This window comes from Porites lutea, chromosome 7, assembly GCF_958299795.1.
Source record: "Porites lutea chromosome 7, jaPorLute2.1, whole genome shotgun sequence".
NCBI lineage: Eukaryota > Metazoa > Cnidaria > Anthozoa > Scleractinia > Poritidae > Porites > Porites lutea.
Genome location: NC_133207.1, coordinates 28,343,668 through 28,362,521, shown reverse-complemented (window position 1 = coordinate 28,362,521; position 18,854 = coordinate 28,343,668). Strand labels below are relative to the sequence as shown.

The window sequence follows — 18,854 nt, the reverse complement described above, 5'->3', positions numbered from 1 at the left end:
TGAAAAAAAAATACAATTTCGCAAAATGCTGGGAAACAAAATAGCACTATGCAAAAAAAAAAATGTAAATACACTCTTTCATTGGTAGTACTTTTCTTACAAAAATTTTTACACCGCCGGATATATAAGATCCCATCATGCACTCTGAGAGTAAAAAGGATGAAATAGTACCTCGTTACCGTTCATCTTCATGATTGGTGTCCATCCTCCATTTCCGCATCCAAAGTCTCCCATGTGACAGAGAACGGAAGTTTGATGTGAGCCAAGCATCAGAGTGGCAAGTTGGCTTTCACTCTTCCTGATTAGCATAACAATTATCAGCCGTAAGCGTTTGAATTGCTGAGCCATCCCTGCTTGTAATTACCGCAGTTTACAGCACTAAGTCTATATCCCAGGAGAGTTGCTTAAGTATCTTTTGGACCACTACAACTTTATATCGATTGAGGATTATTTCCCTTTGGTGGATTGTTTAAAATGGGAGTGAGAGATAAGACAAAAGTTGGGTGGCGAGTATTTGTACCCTTGGGATTGAATATGGGTTGCGGGACAGGAGCCCATGGCCCTGTTGCGGAATGAATGACAATGTAGCAGTAGAATCTCCCGTAAGTGACCACCCAAAATGCGAAAATTGATTCGGAGTTATCTTACGAGAAGTGGTCGCTTCAAGACCCTCAAGAATCGAACCAGAGGGGATCTCCTCCGATTAGAGGTACCGACACAAGTTATGTACACTTTAAGAAGGGGAATTTACTGCATTCAGTTTCTAAAGCATGGTGATGTAGTTACACGGGACGATTCTCAACGACCACTTTAAGAAGGTTGTTACATTAGGGCTTTTTATACGAGGAAAAATAAGACGCGTCTTAAATAAGACGCGAACTGTACCATTTATACGAGCATGTCTTATCTAAGACAAGAACAGCTCGTATAAATGGTTCGCGTCTTATTTCTGTTCTTAAATAACTCGATTTCATGTGAGTGTTGCCCGTAGCAACGGCAACCAACAAGGCGCAAAAATTTTCCCGCCAAAAATTAACGCATGCGTACCATGTGTTCGCGTCTTATGTAAGACGCGAAGGTCATTTATACGAAGTTTTTCTCGTCTTAGCTAAGACGCGTCTTATCTAAGAACAGGTGTTAAGGGCTGTTCTAAAATAAGACGCGTCTTAGTTAAGTCGCGTCTTATTTTAGACGAAATGTGCCGTTTATGTAGAAAGTTCGCGTCTTATTTAAGACGCGCCCTATGTAAGACGCGTCTTATTTTTCCTCGTGTAAATGGCCCTATTGTTTATTAAGTCATGCCCGATCATGACATGTTTAGTTATATGTTGGGACTAAAAAAAGTTCTTCGTATCCTCTGAGTCAAACGCAGTAAATACAGTGAGCATAAAGATCAGGACATGCGTCAAGCCCGGCGTAGTCATTCGATAAAAATTGATATCGGAAAATCATTCGATAAATCGATAAAAATCGATTAATTGATTTTAAACGATATCGACTTTACCGGTCAATCGATAAAAATCGATACTTTCACGCCGACAAAGTGTTAAACTGTTCTGAACATTGAAACTTAGTTGGTTCAAACGAAGTATTTGAAAGTCGATGAAGCATAATGTTACAGTTTTGTTCATGTTCAAGTAGTATTACATGTAAAAACACATGTATGGGATGACAATAAATATTATTATCGTTGGTTTTTGCTCTCTATCACAAGCTATTGCTTTTTATGTAACATTTAGATTACGAGCCCGAGGGCGTCTAGATTATTTTTCATATCTTGACTCAAAAAATCACGAAAATCTTTCCCTTTCAAGACTGGGTGAAAGAGCAACGAGCGTGCGATTGTGTTACATGACTTACATCAGCAAATAAATAAACACTGGAATAATCAACCAGGGATCTATAGTGGATTTCAAATAGAACAAACGCTGAGTATTACTAAAAGCTTGTTGAAAAGATGAACGAACAGGGAAGTTGTTATAAGTGTCTCTGCGAGTTCTTTAATATCTTTTGGTGTTTCCGTGTCGAAAATTGGTACGATAATTCAGTTTCGATAAATTCGATAAATTATTTATCGATAAAATCGATAACCCTAAATTCAAACACCGATAATTATCGATTACTCACACCGAACTCTTTTATCGAATTTTATCGAATTTCGAAAAAATTAATCGATTTTTATCGAATGTTATCGATTATCGATATTATCGAATGACTACGCCGGGCGTCAAGTGGCCGCTTGCAAGAGAGTACTAACAATGGAAAATTTTAAAACTGTGTGCAAAAAGTGTTTGCCGTCACTTACGAGAGGTGATCGTTTACGAGAGGTTCCAGCTTTGGAGATTTGACGGGAAAAATTCTTGTGTTTTGGGTTCGTGGTCCCTTACAGTCGCACCCGAAGGTTTGACTGTACTTAAAGTCAAATTTATGATTTATAGCGATACTGTTACCGCCGGGGGGTGGGTTACGCCCAGAAAATTCGGTAGGGGGTGTAATATACCCTGACCCTAGCTTTAGACCAAGAGCTCGAGATATTAGCTGATATTATGTTCCCTCCCCTATTTCAGACCTAAATAGCTGTTCTCAAGAGACTTATAATAGACTATAAAGAATAACCAATACCAGACCCTCCACCCCATCTAAGATCCAAACCATTAAAATCCATACGCACAGACCGAAGAGGGTCAAGAAACCATGCCCTTTGGCTCCCCACCTCTGTCGGTAAATACAAGAGAGCATAAACCCCCGGAAGCCATACACGTTAAGTTGGCAGTTGCATTCAAAGTATGGACATAAGGTGTGACATTGGGACTCAGTGTACTGTAAACTGGTACGGAAGCCATGCATATACTAGTTGAGATTGCACATAAAGAAACAGTGTGGGCATTGGCGGTGACATGATGGAGCATTGGTGGTGCGGATATATACTAGCAAAGAGAAATGCCCTTGACAGGCCCGTTGATTAAATTTAATTGGGCCGGGTAAATTCGTTTTTTTTTTTGTTTGTCTTCGAAAAGGGAACTTTTCGAGCTATTTGAAAAATAACTTACATTCGATACTTAAAATTCTGGCTCGGATGATCTAGGGACCAAATGTCTTTTTTTTTTTCCCGACGACTCCATCGTCTTGTAATTCCCAGAGACTTAGCACAACAAATATAGAAAAATGACCAGAAAGCCTCGGGGTCATATTAGAATTTAAATACATTGGACGTGGGCTATTGTACTGGCGAATGGAGTCTGTACATAGTCACGAATGGTTTCTTGAATTGTAGCCGGATGGTATAGTCGTTCTATTATGGCATCAATACCACCATGAGAGCATAAGCCGAAGAGAAGGCGTGAAATATGCAATTACTCGGACTTTAATAGTAGAAAACACCTTACCTGTAAACATCAAAATAATCCTGACATGACTTTACCTCTATAGCTGGAAGAGAAACTAGATAAAATCAACTATAAGCAACAGCTCAGCCTTTAAACGTTATTCCGTTTCAATTTGATGTATTTCCTTGAATAATAGCCGGGGAAGATTATTATTTTTGTCATGCAAAAGGGGGCGATTGTTCGAGGGAAGGCGATTGTTCGATAGGCGATTATCTCTAATATTACTTACTGGAAGTCGTGCCCTAAATATTTTGTTTTATTATACCATTAAATCAAAAATGATCACATCAAATAAACTGAACATGGGCTTTTTACTGTTCCAAATTTGGTTCCTTGATTAATTCCCTTTTAATGGCAATATCCTTGGGACGGTTATTATTCGAGGAAATACGGTATACTCAAAGTTCTGAAGGCCAAGAATTTATCCTCCTCTTGGCAAACCCAATCTTAAGTCATGAACATTAAAGATTGTGCTAGCATCTTCAAGGTTTTTGCGACAAAGCGTCACCTGGTAAAAAATAGCCAAGCTGGTGAGGTGGAAAAGGCAATGCAGTAGGAACTTTGAAATAAACAGAAAAGAAAAGGAATAAGAACTTAAGTGTGAGTTCTTTGTTTTTCTTGTCCGTTTGCAGTTGTTTTACTTATCAGCCTATTTATTTTGTATCACGTGACTGTATGTTATAAAACGCCTATTACTAGGCTGGAACCAGGCTCTCCCACTACGAAGCCTGGTCCCAGGTTAGCATATTTCTGCCTCATCATTGTCACGCCAGGCCAATTCGTTCAGGGACAATTGATCCGCAACTGAACGCCGCTGATCAAAAATCATGTGCATTAAACGTACCCTGGTCACAACGCTGTCCTTTGAATCCAGCAGTACATATACAGCGGTATCCTTTGTGTGTAAAACCGGTTTGACAGGTGGAGTTATTTTTGCAAGGTTTCTTCGCACAGGCATCCTGCAAAAGAATTTCACGTGACCTTCAAGAGTGTCAGTTAGTTTCTTCCAGCCTAGTCTCTAGTCGTTCTGTCTTGGTTCCTTGTCCGCGCGAAGTCTGGGAAAGTCTCGGCGAGTATCTCTCGGTCACGTCACAGCTCACGGTAGAGTCCAAGATTGACCGCGCCGAGAACGCCTATGGACTAGGCTGAGTTTCTTCTACTCAAAAAAGCACACGCGAGTTATTGGGGAACTGTGCACGTCGAAGATGCGCGCGCTAGGCACCATCGGTGAAAATATGTTATTGTCCGCCGTTCCGAGAATAAGCTGATTTAGCAACAGAACGGGAACGTCATTTGAGGACGGGAAAGGGCGCGGAAAGGAGTGAACTCGACTTCCAGTGCCCAATTTGCCCCTCCTCCATTAGTCAAGCCAATTTGTTTGATTTTCCCGCGCCGACGTCAACAGACGTTCCCCTACTGCTGCTAAATCAGCCTAATATTTGTTTGTCGCATGACCAATGTTATGTGGGTGATGGGTTGTAATTGCGCTTTTGTCTGCTTCCTTTGCTTGTTCCACAAAACGGAACTGATAATATAATAAACATCTTGGTAGTGGAACCTCGTCCCCCCCGCTCGCTATCATAGCCCGCTCACCTTGACATTAAGCCATAAATTTTGGGGGAGGGGAGTGATCAGTCCGCAAGTTACAGTCGGCTAAAAAGTTTAAAAAGTGTACGTAAGTTATGAAGGGAGTGCCTTTTGACGACTTTTTTCCAGTAGCTCCAAGTAAGATTGGTGAGTTATTAAAAACTCACAGCTACTATTTGGAGCAAGCTATCTGTTTTTATTTTTACTGGTAACCGGCCTTTTTAAAACAAGAATTATTGTTTTCATTGAGGACCTTTTAATTACCGTCGGCTGTGGAACGCTTTTTTCGCGGCTTTTTGTCATCGGCTCATGAATTAACTTGCTATCAGTAAAGAGATATTTCCTTACTTTATCGCAGAGACAATTACATTTCGCCTAATAATATAGTGAAAAAGCATTTTTGAAGAAAATATTCTTTCCAGGGGCTACCCTACCAAGAAGGAACTTCAGGAAAAATTCCAAAGGCAAAGGGTATGACATGCACCCCCTGGATTGGAAATCCCAGGGGCGGGGGATCTAAAGCAAAAGTGCCCTCCGTAGGGGGGTATGGATATTCTTGGGAACTACACAATGTGCTCTCACCTTGGCACCACTGTATATGAAATCCATATTCTTCTCCAGTTTGTTCTTTTGTCTTTCAAAAGTCGAATTGTTTAACTGGCATTTCTTCGCTGATTTCATGAAGTTAAAACTGAGACAGCTTGGTTCCAGGTAGCACTGCAGTTCACAGAAATCCGTATCCATGGCATCAACAGTTTTAATCACATGACCTTTAAGGCGTTTGCCTTCAAAAGTATGGTCAGGTCTAAACTCCAGCTTGCGGCAGGTTTCTTTTCAAAATAGAAGATTGATTAGCAAAGCAAATACCGCAAACTGCTGCGTATAAGCCCCCTAATCTCATCATAGGCTCATCTTCATGTTCTAGATATCCATTCAAATCACGTGAGGTCTTAGAAGACTTCACTTTCGCTGTAGCTGGCATGGTCTACATCTGTAATCATAATTTTAGGCCTAGATTTTCGATAGTTTTTTTCTTAGTAATGCTTGATTTTCCTTTTCCCACTCTTAAAGTATTCACAATTGTAAGTAGTTTTCTATCGTGGACATATATTTAGTTTTTAATTAGTATCTTAGAATTCTGAATTGTGAGGAGGTTTTGCCGGAAATTTGTATTTATACAATATTGATGTGGACGTTTTATTTTTGTGAGTATTTTACAGAAGTTTTGTGTGTAGTTTTTATAAGATTTTTATAACCCTGCTGAGCTGAGCTTATAGGCGGCAGTTTAAGGTAGCTGATTTAAAAAATAGAATCGGCCTTGAGGATACTTGAGACTATGATCCATTTTCAGTCAGGAATATAATTAGCCCACTTTAGGTGTAACCACAAGAGATAATTTTCCCATGGTATCCATTGTGTTCTGCTAACGACAAAACTTGTTTACAAATTTAACGGCAAAATATGGTGGCATTTTTTTTATCGACATCAATGGCAGTCACTAAAATATTTGTTACTTACATCCATGAAGTTATTTTGTAACCCCAAATTTTTGCCAATTAAATCTTTGTGATAAGATTAACAAACATCAAACAATTTCAAGAGCAATTAAACTTTCCAAATCTGTTATTACCAAAAGTCCTGACAGTTATTGCAGTATTTTTAATTGGTCGTCTAACTAGCATGTTTTAATATAAAAAACATGCACTTGCCTTCATTTGAACTGCAGAATTGTCCTCGGATCGGGAAGAATTGCATCAAAATTGATAACACACAAACGATCAACATGGCGTCATCGAAAATGTTTCACTGGATTTTTTACTTGGATCTAGTTAACACCTTCTTATTCCAGTCTCCTTGAGAAGCATCTAAGGTGTTAAGACGATTTATTTGCTTATTACCTGTCCGTTCATCTGCATGCTCATTAATCATTTCATTTCAAGTCACCATCACAAGTGAGAAAGGAGAAAATTGCTATTTTAATTATCACTGACAATTGCATGGCGAATCGTACGAAGTTCGCTTCCATTAACTATTTCAATTACTCAGCACTGTCTTTTTTTTTTCCTTCAAAAAAGATGGCTCTTTACATGATGGCAGCTGAAAAAACTCTAGAGAAAATTCGAAAACAAGCTCTCCCCTTTACTGATACAGGTTGTACTTCTGGCCATAAAGAGCCTTGTTTCCCGTAGCCTCCCACGGAAGATTTTCTTAGGGATTCGTATTCGTGACGAGCCAACAGAACGTCTGCTTGGGAGGCTATGTTTCCCGTTTCGCCTTATCTTTCGTAAAACACGGCTTTTTATAGCCTAAAGGCAGTTTCCAGCATTCTGTCGGAAGTGAAAATTTAAGTATTTTAATTGGTAAAAGTCGGGCAACTTTTGTGCCATTTCAGTGTACCTTTTATGGGATCTACTAGGTGTTAAGCTACGAGCAAACGGACGCAGCAACTCCCAACATTATTGCGCCAACAATCATCATGCAATGTGCAATAGCAGGGTGTACAAAAGGATGCAACGTGTCACCCAACAATATGTTGGGAGTTGTTGGCCATTAATGTTGCGTCCGTTTTAAACGTTATCTTAGCGGCTTCAGCTTTAGGGTTCGAAATCAGAATACCTCTTCCATGAATCAACAACCCTGCGGGACTTAATGGCTCCGTCAAACTTCAATGTAAAAACCTTGGTATTTCTGTCAGCTACATTCACCACCTTTTTTAAAATTATTTGTACCGGTTGATTTTTTAAGTAGATTGTAGTATTTACGTATGTAGAAGAATAGAAGTATGTTCCATCGCAAAGTATCAGTTTCAAGATTTGCCATGATATGATTTATATTTTTTAGCTGATGATAATCAAGTAATTTCTTCCAATTTCATGTCGAAAACAATTTTGAAGTTCGAGTGACGCCTTACACAACCGTTAAAGATTAAAAAATTGGAATCCACACAGTGGAGGGGCCCCGGGGGGGCCCGTCCCACCCCTCCCCCTTATTTTTGGACCAAACTGAGGCCCGAAGGGCCGAAAAAAATTTCCTTGAAGACCGGACCTCCCCTTATCTCAGGGTCTGGATGACCGCCCCCCCCCCCCCCCCCTGATCCTGAAGGTCTGGATCCGCCACTGCCACAGAAGTCTAAGGCTTCACTTGAACGTCAACGTTATTCAAAGTGCAACTATAGATTACTTCGAGTCGTTTTCTTCTCTAAGCAACGTCTGAATAAACCGGCCGTTAATGTCGTCCAGTGAGGGCACTACCCAAAAACCGGGTAGTGATTTTGATCAGTTGGTTGTCCAAAATTTTACATATTTATTTATAATTATGACGGAGAACTTTTAGCGGGACTGTCGTTTGACTGATCAGCTGCTCGCATACCTGGCATCAGTCCTTGCGCTAAAAAATTTGGGGGTTAGGGCTAGGGTTAAGTTAGGGTTAGGGTTAGTGTCAGCTGTAGTGTCAACCCTAACACTAAAACAGCATTCTTTAGAAAAAATATAGATATCCTCTCCGACCCCGGCCCCGACCCCGCCTTTTACTGACACCTACATGAAGGAGTAAAAATTACTCGAAGTAAGGATCTGATATTCAGGCTACTGAAGGACAACATACGAAGACAGCTACGACCTTTTTTATTAAAAATTTCCGATCCTCTGTAGGGAGGATATGGTTGTTTACCGTTTGCAAAACGTTTAAGGAAAATGCGGTTGGGAAGTAAATGGAACACGACTGTTTTGTGTGGTTCCCCAGAAAAATTCCGGGAGCAACGAAACATCTGAAAGTGTAGTCCGGCTTTTCCAGGCGGAATTCCGTTTGGGTTAATGGTACGCAAAATTCAGGACTGGTAAATTTCGTCCCGGAATTGCGTTTACCATTTGTACAAATTTGAGATTAATCAGATCAATGACTGTGATCCTTTTTGCAGATTCAAACAGATTTCGGGTCTATCAGGCCAAGTTTGAACCAAACTCCTGGAGGCTTCCAATTCTAATGGCTCAGTCAATTCCAAGCGTGCCCTTCGCCCCCCTTTCCCCTTCTCGGGGCATTTGCAGCTTTTCCAAAACAAAATGCCAAATGCGCGACAAATGCCTGGGGCACGCTTGGAGTTGACTGAGCCATTAGATTTGAACACTGTTATACGGTATTTCCTTATTGACCTCCAGGCCCCGGTTCCTAGCTGATTATCGCTAATCCAGGATTAAATATCGCTTGGAATTGCCTGAGCCATTAGAATTGGACGCCCCCAGGCGCTTGGTTCAAACTTGGCCTGATGGACCCGAAATCTGCTTGAATCTGCAGTCTATGATGACCGCTCATTATTATTGTCAAAAAGGGTTTGGCCCTAAAGCCTTAAGTCAGGAGCCCATCATGGGCTCCTGCTTAAGTTTAAATTTATTCTACTGCAAATAAAAATCGAGTGTTCTTTGTTTCTCTCTGTTTACAAAGTAATTTTTCGCGGGAACACGCGGCCATGACGACGGGACATTTGATTGACCAATCAGAATGTAGAGCCAGTCATCCAGTGAGACTACTTCGCTGCTCCCACGCTTTGGGGTTGTTGTCAAAATGGTGTTCAGTTCTGCGTACAGGCGAGCTTACAAAGAGCCTTCATGGGACGATTACAGTAAGAAAGAATTTATTAGTAAGCTTCAGTACCGATCAGATCGTAGATCGGTGGAGCATCGGCATCAACCCTGGAGCTGGGAGAGTGATAGCGAAGACCAAGATATCGAAGAAATTCCAGCAGACGATGGAAGTTACGACGGAGGACGTCGCGGTCGCGAAAAGCCTCCCCGTGATGAGAGAATAATCGACCGTCAGGAACCAAAACAAGCTTGGGAAGAGGAACACAAGGACATTAAAAAGCATGATAATGCCGCTGATAAGGCTTTAGTAATTCCTGAGAGGCTGAGATACGAAGAAGACGAACAGGAAAAACCAAAACATTCACAAGTCACTACAGACGCGTGGAGACCAAAGGAACGTGATCGCAGAAAGAAAGATGCTCGTAAACAACCTAGGAAACACCGTTCGCGGTCGACTTCGCCCGAAAAAAATCGCCACTCCAAAAAGGAAAAGAACAGAGCTCCTTTCCTTCCGTATGGAATGGCTAACGAAGGACCTGTGGATATGTGGAAAACGCACAACGTATTGGCTTCACAGCGAGAAGTAAGCTAAATAACATAAACAGAGCAGATGAAATTAAATTAATTATTTTAATGCTTATCTTTTTTGTAACATTTAATCTTCACGGCAATTTGACTGGTACTTAGCAGCTGGAATTGACTGATGCGTTAGGGTGAAATTCTGACAAGCGCTATGGCCTTGAAACAGCAACACAGGACAGCATAAATGGCGGCAAATGACACTAAGATAGGTTTGAACTGTGACAGTGACAGAGAAAAGTGCAAATACAATTGTAAAATGCTGACAGTGATGTGACTTCCTCCTCAATACGTGAAACGACAGGATTTGAAGGGACAGGGACATATGTAACTCCCCTAGGAGGGCCTCTCCAATGTCCCTTGGGTGTTACAATCATCCCAAGAGACATTGAAGACGACATTTCTGCAAAATTTTGGGGTGTAAAATAATTTCGCCTCAAGCTCCCCTTCCCCGGGTGAGGATCAAGTACCTTTTCTTCTTACCGCTTAAGATAAAATTGCATTCACCCCTGAAGACTTCCATAAAACATTGGTTTACCCCGTGGAGAATATGGGTTCTACCCTTGAAGAATTTCATAAAAATTAAAGCTCCACCCCCAAAGAATTCTTTAGATATATTTTTTACTCTACCCCTAAAGAAATCCTTAATTTTTATAACGTACCCTTAACCAGTGGTAGGGAGGGGGGTAAGGGTATTAAATGCAGTAGCCCATTGGTTGCTGACAGAATTACATCTAATGTGACAAGTGTGATCACCCTTACCAATTATTGTACTGCAAATGTTTCGTCTCTTTCATATTTGCCAAGAGTAAAATTTGAGACGATTCAGTCCCCCCATTTTCCTCTGTGATTATCAAATATTGCCTTGAGTTCAAGAAGCTGCCTTCTTGGTTTCAAAGGTTGGCAAAATCTTGGGTTATAGCACTTTGCACTCTCCCCACCTTTTCATTAGCATGGCAGACTCTTGGGAAAAAGAGGAGGCATTTAAGCAGACTAGAATTTTTACATCTTTTATTTACAACCTATTTTGATGATAATCTGTTTTACAGGTCTATCCAGCTGCCCTTCGTGCTCAGAAAAGAAGACAAGAAGAAGTAAAAAGAAAGGTACAACTCCGAGAGGAAGCAGTGAAAAGAAAAGAAAAGCCAGCACATTTTGATGCTGATGTTGCATTTTCTAAAACTTGGTGGATGACTGAGTATCAAAGAAACTTTTGTAAAGAAGAGGACATCAAAAGACATTTCCTGCGATGACAAGAGTGTTGTGCTCTCGAAAGTACAGCCTTGCCTTGAGTTTAGTTTTAAAGATAGTAGTCAGAAAAACAATATTTTTATAATAGTTAAGTGTGTTGTGTATGAAGTGCATGTCTGTTTTAATAAATGTTTGTATTGGTTTTACCACTGGACTAGTGTGAGTTAATTACTCTGCCTGAGTTCAAAAATTGCTGTAGTATTAGCCTCTGATTTTACTCCTGTGTTCAGTAATTAATTTTATTAAGATTTTCTCAAACCTGGAAAAAAAAGTGGGGATTTTTCTTGGAGGCCACATTCGTCGTATGTGAACTACTGATGCCAACAAAAGACAACATTTGCGAGAATTTGGAAGATTGTAGCAAATCCTCTCAAAGCTCTGCCTTCAATGAGGAAACTAGAAGGTTTACAATACTGCTTGTTTGAGTATAAAATGTTCATTAACTTTCCAATTCTTTGCAAACGAAACAGGAAGTTTTTAAAGTTTATTCTGCTACCAATTACAACTCTGTACATTAACAAATTATTTTAGAATGCTTCTTTTAATAACCAGTACAAAGTTAAATGCAACTAATCAAAGCCATCAACTACAAAATGATGTACTGTAGTATGCAGATCAGTATTACTGTAAAAATAACACCACGCTCCAGTTGCTCACAAGGTGGATACTGCCGTTGGCAACAAAAATCATTACTGTCCCCAATGATATTTCTCATGCTCTCTGCCTACTTGTAACAGTAAAAAGCAAGCTTTTCCTCCCCTATTCTCTGCAAATGATGTTGTGCTGCTGTCAAAACGAAAGCAACTGTGGTTTTGGGCAGAGGAGGACGTGTCCAGATTGTTTTGTTTCCTAAATGGAAGTCATTTACAGGGTTGTAATGTGAATGATTCATTAGTGTCTCAACGATTTTGGCACTATTGTAGGTGTACATTGGGTTAATCTATAATTTGTTAAAGAAAGATGTCCAATTCAAGATTCGGTTATAAAACCATGACAGGAAAAGCCACATGTAAAAAGCAAACGGTTTATACAACCATGTTTTTTCCTCCATTGTGGATAAAACTCTGGCTAGCTATGTTTTACTCTTCACTAGCCTGAGTATCAGGCGTTTCTGGGGAAAAGGAGATGGAAGCGAAAAAGGGAGAGAGCTGAGCGAGAGAAACCTTCCTTTCTCTTCTCCCCCTCCCCTCTCCCCCATCTAAAATCTCCTCTCCCCTAGCACCTTAGGAAGGCCTGATACTCAGGCTAACTCTTAACCAACACCAAAGACTGAAGGCCAGACTGTATTTGCCTAATAGCCTCTTTTGGCTCCATCCGTCATGCAATCCAAAGCAGAAGCACGTGACAAACCCCTAAGAACATCTGTGTGGGAGGCTATACTTACCTGAGCAGACTAACAGCAGACTGTTGTTTCTGTCAGAGAAAGTAATACATCACATACAATATTATGACCCCCCACCCTTCTGCAGGGTTTAAACTTTTTTCAATTGTGATAACAAGAATACAAATCCAGAAAACAGAACTGTACTGCAACATGACCCCTCGTTTAGTTACCAATAAAATTCTGGAATGTTCAGCCAAAAGCTACTCCTTTATACTTTGCTGAACCCTTTTAAGTCCCAAGAGTGACCAACAAAAATTTTCTCCTAATGATATCTGTACATTCTCAAGAGATAAAGTTATGAGAACTAATAAAATGATTCCCAACGAGAAAATACCACGATCTTTTATGAAATTCCCTCAACTTATTCTTAAAGGAAATGTATGGAGATCGTTTTGGAGACTTTGCATGTGGATATTGGGGCTTAAAGGGTTAAATGAGCATAGAGTAAGAGAGGTTGTTGAGACCAAATGTGTGATAGGCCAGCCTCAGGCTCTTCGAGTTTAAAGGGACTGTGTCACGGCCGTCTAGTTAATTTTGTTTATAACGTCAGTTATAAAGGATTTTACATGGCCGTGAGGGGATACAAAGAAGAGAAATTTTTTATCTCCAAGCGGCTATGTAATGTTCTAATATTATTATATAAAAACCAATGAATGCCAAACCATCTCACTTAAATATTTTTTTGCTGCGAAAGGTGCGATTTATTATGTAGCCATAGCAATGGTGATCTTTCCCTGTTTTTGTGCGAAAGTTCACCTGGTATGTCATTGGTGTTTGTATAATAAGTGTCCTTATTCTACCTTAAATTATGACTATGAGGTCTCACTCATTTTATAGTGTGAGTTAAAAAAGGTCTTACTTTTAAAGCTTTGCATCAATTATTTACAAAGTTCATGAACATAACTTGCAACCTTGTACCCCAACAATGCAATAAATGGCATCAAAGAAGTTTAGCATTGTACATTAAGGAAGGGTTTGATTGATCATATTCCAGAATAAGAATTGTGTGAAAGTTTTCAATTTAAACTCTACATACACATACATTGTAATTTTTTTTTCAAGCAATTTCTAGATAATATTGCGATGAAAGGAATGCCAACAGCTGATTCCATTATTTTATTCCTATTCCAGAATATGGTCAATCAAACATGAACTAATTACATTCTCTGCATTTCAATTTGAGCAATGACACTTAAAAGATGTAATTCTAACATGTATTGCAGTTAATGACCTGTTCAATTTCTTTGTAGTGGTAGGTATCTACAAGAGTTGCAGTAACTGTTATTTATTTGCTCATTAAGCCATGCAAGAAACAAACATTGCCAATATGCAAAATTGTTTCCGGGAGGCACTGAAAAGCTAATGAACAACAGTTCAAAAACACTATTGTCTCTTAAATGTTTAATTTACTATTGGTATCTATGAAACAGGTGTCTTCCCTTTACCCAGATGGGGAGAAGGACCTGGTTAATGATAAAACAAGTGTCCCCATTTTAGCCATAAATTATAGAAGAAACTTTTTTTTTTTAAAAAATCTATTCCAGATTAGCCACCTTGAGGAAACTCACTGGAAATCAGACTGACTTTCCATGTTATACTGAACTTCAATTTGATGAGAATCTCTTGCAGACTTGCGGTCAAGTTGTGCTTTTAGTTAATAAAACGGCAACTACCTTAACAAAAAGAAGACTTTTTGGTCACTTTACCAGCGAAGTATCTACTCTCTAACTATTAGTGAAGAATTCAAACTTTGAAATGCAGTATATGTTTCAACGCATCTCTAACAATAAGTACATTATAACATGACAATCACAGTATCACTACCATGCAGTTACAACATTAAAATAATGCTTTACTGTTCATAAGAGATAGGTACCACTGACTTGAGTTACTACTAAATAAATGAATAACACTGGTAGAAGATGATCAGCAAGCACATTTTTGCCTTTCTTCCTGTTTCCCTGGGCGTATTGATCTTCGAAGAGATGGATCTCCATATTGTATTCCTGATCCCATCCTGTCTGGGTCCAGTTCACCTTTGGAGAGAAAAATAAAAATATGAACGGGTAAAGGAATAAGGCTTTAAGTTAGTGACTGACTTGGTCACATGCAAATCTCAATATTTTGCTTGGGAATATCTTTAATTCAGAACAAGTGTAAGACAAATATTTGCATTGGGGATCTGACTGGCCATGGTATTCTACAAGAAGCCAGCTGGGGATTGTTTTCTAGGCACCTATTCAATATTTTAAGGCAAAAAATATGTGCCAGAGGAGCACTCTCATGTAGGGGGGGGGGGGGCAAAAGGAGCACTCTTGTGGAGGGGGGGGTAGTGGAGTGAGCGATATGGCCTCACCCTCACTGGGAAATTTAGGAGCTAAGTTCTCTGAAACATCATTCCCTCATTTTCGGCCTCCTTCACACAAATTGACCATTGTTTAATCTTTAGATGAGAATTTAAAAGATTTGATTCCAACAATTATACCCTGTAGACCTGTCTATCTGTCTGTCTATCTGTCTATCTATCTATCTAGACATCTGTAAAATAACACCACTTAAAGTGGAGCAACATTTCCACTTGCTTTTAACGCATCACCTTTACACTACGTAAATTTCTCAATTTTAAGATGCTGTTTCCTGTAATGTCAATGGTATTCGCTAACAGGTCTGAGTCAAAAGTTGAAAAGAAGGTGGAAGGGTCGATGAGTAAAGAAATTGAGTCAAGTTATTCTTCAAACATTACAGTAATGCAAATACAATACCTGTCTCTATCTTGCTGAGGATTGTTCTTGAGCATTTCAAGAAGGCTTCTTCAACATTTTCTCCTGTCAAAGCACTTGTCTCCAAAAACATTAACTCTAAAATACAAACATGGGAGAATATGGGTTTTTTCAACAAAAGTAGTATTCAAGTCATACCCTTCCCTTGAGACTGCCACAGCGACACCTCACTAAACACATGTATTAGGAAAAACAGCTCCACTCCCATTGCAATCTGGCTATTAACAGCAAAAAGACACATTTGGCACTGTCCTGGGATCATAATTCATTGTTAATTGTACATTGGGCAGCTTTTAAAACATATAGATATAATTTAATTTCTTCCATTTTTTATCACTGACTTTGCCTTTGTAGTTACATTATTCTTCTTTCTCTTTCACATGCTCTGTTTAATTTTGTTCTCGATGGCATAAATGTTATTTTCCTTTTGTTTTGGTAAACTAACTAGTGGCAATGAGTTGGCAGGATATAGGTCTTGATGAGACAAGACAAGCGCAATAAATGTATAATAGGATATTATAAAGTTGTTGAGCATCATAAAATTTTGGGTGACTCTGATTTTGATTGACATAGCTCCGTTAATACGTGTCCGCATTAATTAAGCAGGGATGTTATTAAAGTCAAAAAACACCTTTATTACTGAACAACAAAATACTAAAGAAATAAGAGAGGACATTAGCATCGTCAAATTAAACACCTCCAACTTTCACAAACTCGTCATTCCATAGACTAAATCCACGGAAACACTAAAAAAATTGCTCATTTATATACCACTGAAGCAAAACCGTTCTCTGTATAACTACCTAGTTTGTTCCCTAAATATAGTCTGAAATTGATGTCTTCAAATAGTTGTATCTGGTGTACTGTAGCACTGGGAACATTGACATGCTATCACCTGAAGATTTTTTTACCTCCAAGAAGGAAAAGCACAAAGTTGGTAATAAAGTGTCTGCATTGGTGAGGTTAACTTACTAAGAGAATCTGTTCATTGGGGAAGAAAAAAGTGTCCGTTGTCTGCATTAACAGGTGTCCATATTAAGCGGGTTTAATTTAGAGAAAATGTATGGACTTTCCCCAGGGACAAAGAAAACTGTCCCTGATCATGAGGTGTCCATATTAAGTGAGCGTCCATAGAGCGGGGTTCAATTGTAATAATAATACAAAAAAGGCGATCTCATGATATAGTATTGTTCCACTTTATTAGCAACTGAAAATGCTTATAAACAGGAGAAAATATCCTGTACACAGTCATGTACTAACCATTTTCTTGTGCAAATCTGCTGGCCTCCAGAAAGGTGACTTCTCTATCACTATCAAGGTCTTTTTTGTTCCCAATGAGGATGATCACAATGTTTGGACTAGCAAGTGTCCTTGCATCTGTCAGCCAGTTTGTTAGAGAGTTGTATGTTTCTCGACTATAACAAGTAGAAAAAATGCAGGCAAAAATTGAGAATGCAGAAATTGAGGCACTTTCCAAAGTATATTTATGCCCTATAAAAACGATGCCCAATTAAACACTGTATAGTAAACATTTAGAGTTGTTTTTTTACAGTTTACCTTGAGATATCGTAAACAAGTAGGGCACCTGCAGCTCCTCTGTAATAACTTCTGGTCACAGACCTAACATTTTACATCAAAATAAGGTAATTATTTAATGCATGGAAGCATGTAGGTATATGCGAAATTTGTTTTATAGGCAAAGTAAGTAGGAGTTATGACTTACAGCCCTCTTATGAGTTATTCACATCATTCACATTCTTCCTGTGTTTCAGATAAAATCATTGGGAGTGTTTTTGGAGGAGAGGGAAAATAAAATTGAGAGCATCTCAAGAATATCCACTCATGCAGAGGATTGGCTAGGGTGAGAAACAACAACAAACTAGAGATAGGTTGATTTGGGTAATTATGATAAACAGCATTGTTATACACTGGTAGACATCAATGAAATAACAGCAGAGCTCTTGTATGAAAATGTGATATCTTCACATGTGACATGTGACATGTGAATTACAAGGCTTTTCTCTACGAGTAAAGAAAATATTTTCGAAATTTTTTTTCTACACTTGAAGAGAAATTTTGCATCTCTGCACAGCCATGTATAGTACCCTCTATTTATTCATGATAACAGCTGATGGGTTCAAAAGAACATGGTAATACCCATTAGAAGTACCTACTTATAAATAAAAGGGTACACTAGCTATAATATAAAAAATGCAAACACATATGTTCAACAGTGAATTTGCAAATTAATGCTAGAAGCTATAAAGCATCTAATTTTAAAACTACCATCTGTATAGCAACCCCCAAAAGTTGTGTCTATTCGCAGGGATATGTACATCTCAGAGCAAGCTGATAGAGTGAACATTACTTTGTTGATTTACCCACCTGAACCTTTCTTGCCCAGCAGTATCCCAAATTTGCAATTTCACAGACTTCCCTCCGACATTCACAACTTTAGAACCAAACTCTACTCCGATGGTGTGGCTAGAATCTTGTTTAACTACCCAAAAAATAATTAATGTTAAGGTTAATGTCGTGCCTTTGTGTGAAATGACAAAGATGATGAAGAACGAAGTAGCAGGATGCCGAAAATTATGCATCAATATCATTAATTGTTCCTTTTTGACATAGCTCAACTCGCGATCGGTCATGGCGTTTGATGATAAAACAGTGACACTTACACTTTCCCTCTATAAACTGATGTAAAATACACGACTTTCCAGTTCCAGCGCTACCGATGACAAGAAACTTGAAGAGGAAATCTAAGGAAATAAATAAAATTATTTTATTAAACACGATGGTCGTACAAAGTACATAAATATGCATCTCAACCAAAACAAGAACCGTAAACCCGGCTGCAAGAGCACAAGATCTTTTTCTACACCTTTCTGCTACAGTTAAGGTTATATTTCGCCTTACCATAGGTCTCTGACATTTTTTCCCAGCAAGTAGAACGAAATAGGAGAAAATCTGGAAGAGGAACACAAAATGTCCGCAAGTTTGAAAATTTCCCAGGATTCTACATAACAAGGAAGAACTGGTTTTCTCTAGAGTAGGGCTGGGAATGTTCTTGACAATATTTTTCAGCTAAATCAGAAACTTGACCTCGAAGTTATTTTCAGGTATTTGAATGTCAGAAAAAGGTGAGAAAATTTTATTTTTCAAGGAACTTTTCGCCTTTATTGAGGCCATTCTATGTTAAATTCTTTTATTTTTCATCATGTCACCCACCCCTCCCAAAGCATTCCGGAACGTGCAAGACCGTCCCATGATGCTTTGTGATCGGAAGTAGTTGCGCGGCCATTTTAGA

General features: G+C 39.0%; 4 protein-coding genes across 4 annotated transcripts in view; 2 read left to right on the top strand and 2 right to left on the bottom strand.

Annotated features, from left to right (window-relative positions):
- LOC140943801 (uncharacterized) overlaps positions 1-18,854 on the bottom strand; it is a 270,540-nt gene that overhangs the window by 1,243 nt on the left and 250,443 nt on the right. The window contains exon 5 of the mRNA XM_073392913.1: positions 172-206. Within this exon, the coding sequence (XP_073249014.1) occupies positions 172-206 (35 nt within the window). The remainder of the gene's footprint in view (positions 1-171; positions 207-18,854) is intronic.
- LOC140943789 (atlastin-1-like) overlaps positions 1-18,854 on the top strand; it is a 48,201-nt gene that overhangs the window by 16,959 nt on the left and 12,388 nt on the right. The gene's annotated exons all lie outside the window — the stretch shown is intronic.
- LOC140943799 (centriole, cilia and spindle-associated protein-like) lies at positions 9,495-11,406 on the top strand. The gene is made up of 2 exons (XM_073392910.1): positions 9,495-10,133; positions 11,179-11,406. Exons 1-2 carry the CDS (start codon positions 9,531-9,533, stop codon positions 11,380-11,382), a joined length of 807 nt encoding a protein of 268 aa, XP_073249011.1. The 5' UTR covers positions 9,495-9,530; the 3' UTR covers positions 11,383-11,406.
- On the bottom strand, positions 11,848-18,562 carry LOC140943802 (ras-related protein Rab-4B). The gene is made up of 7 exons (XM_073392914.1): positions 18,464-18,562; positions 18,226-18,306; positions 17,930-18,044; positions 17,102-17,164; positions 16,805-16,959; positions 15,527-15,622; positions 11,848-14,800 (listed from the first exon to the last, which is right to left on the bottom strand). The coding sequence occupies exons 1-7, from the start codon at positions 18,477-18,479 to the stop codon at positions 14,691-14,693; spliced, it is 636 nt and encodes a 211-aa protein (XP_073249015.1). The 5' UTR covers positions 18,480-18,562; the 3' UTR covers positions 11,848-14,690.

Excerpts from the sequence above, each read along its gene's own strand:
- LOC140943799 (XM_073392910.1), top strand. The coding sequence starts at position 9,531 with ATGGTGTTCAGTTCTGCGTACAGGCGAGCTTACAAAGAGCCTTCATGG. Across the intron at positions 10,134-11,178 it reads TATTGGCTTCACAGCGAGAA|GTCTATCCAGCTGCCCTTCG; the intron begins GTAAGCTAAATA and ends TCTGTTTTACAG.
- LOC140943802 (XM_073392914.1), bottom strand. Across the intron at positions 17,165-17,929 it reads GCTGGGCAAGAAAGGTTCAG|GTCTGTGACCAGAAGTTATT; the intron begins GTGGGTAAATCA and ends GTAAAATGTTAG. Across the intron at positions 15,623-16,804 it reads CAGATTTGCACAAGAAAATG|AGTTAATGTTTTTGGAGACA; the intron begins GTTAGTACATGA and ends TTTGTATTTTAG.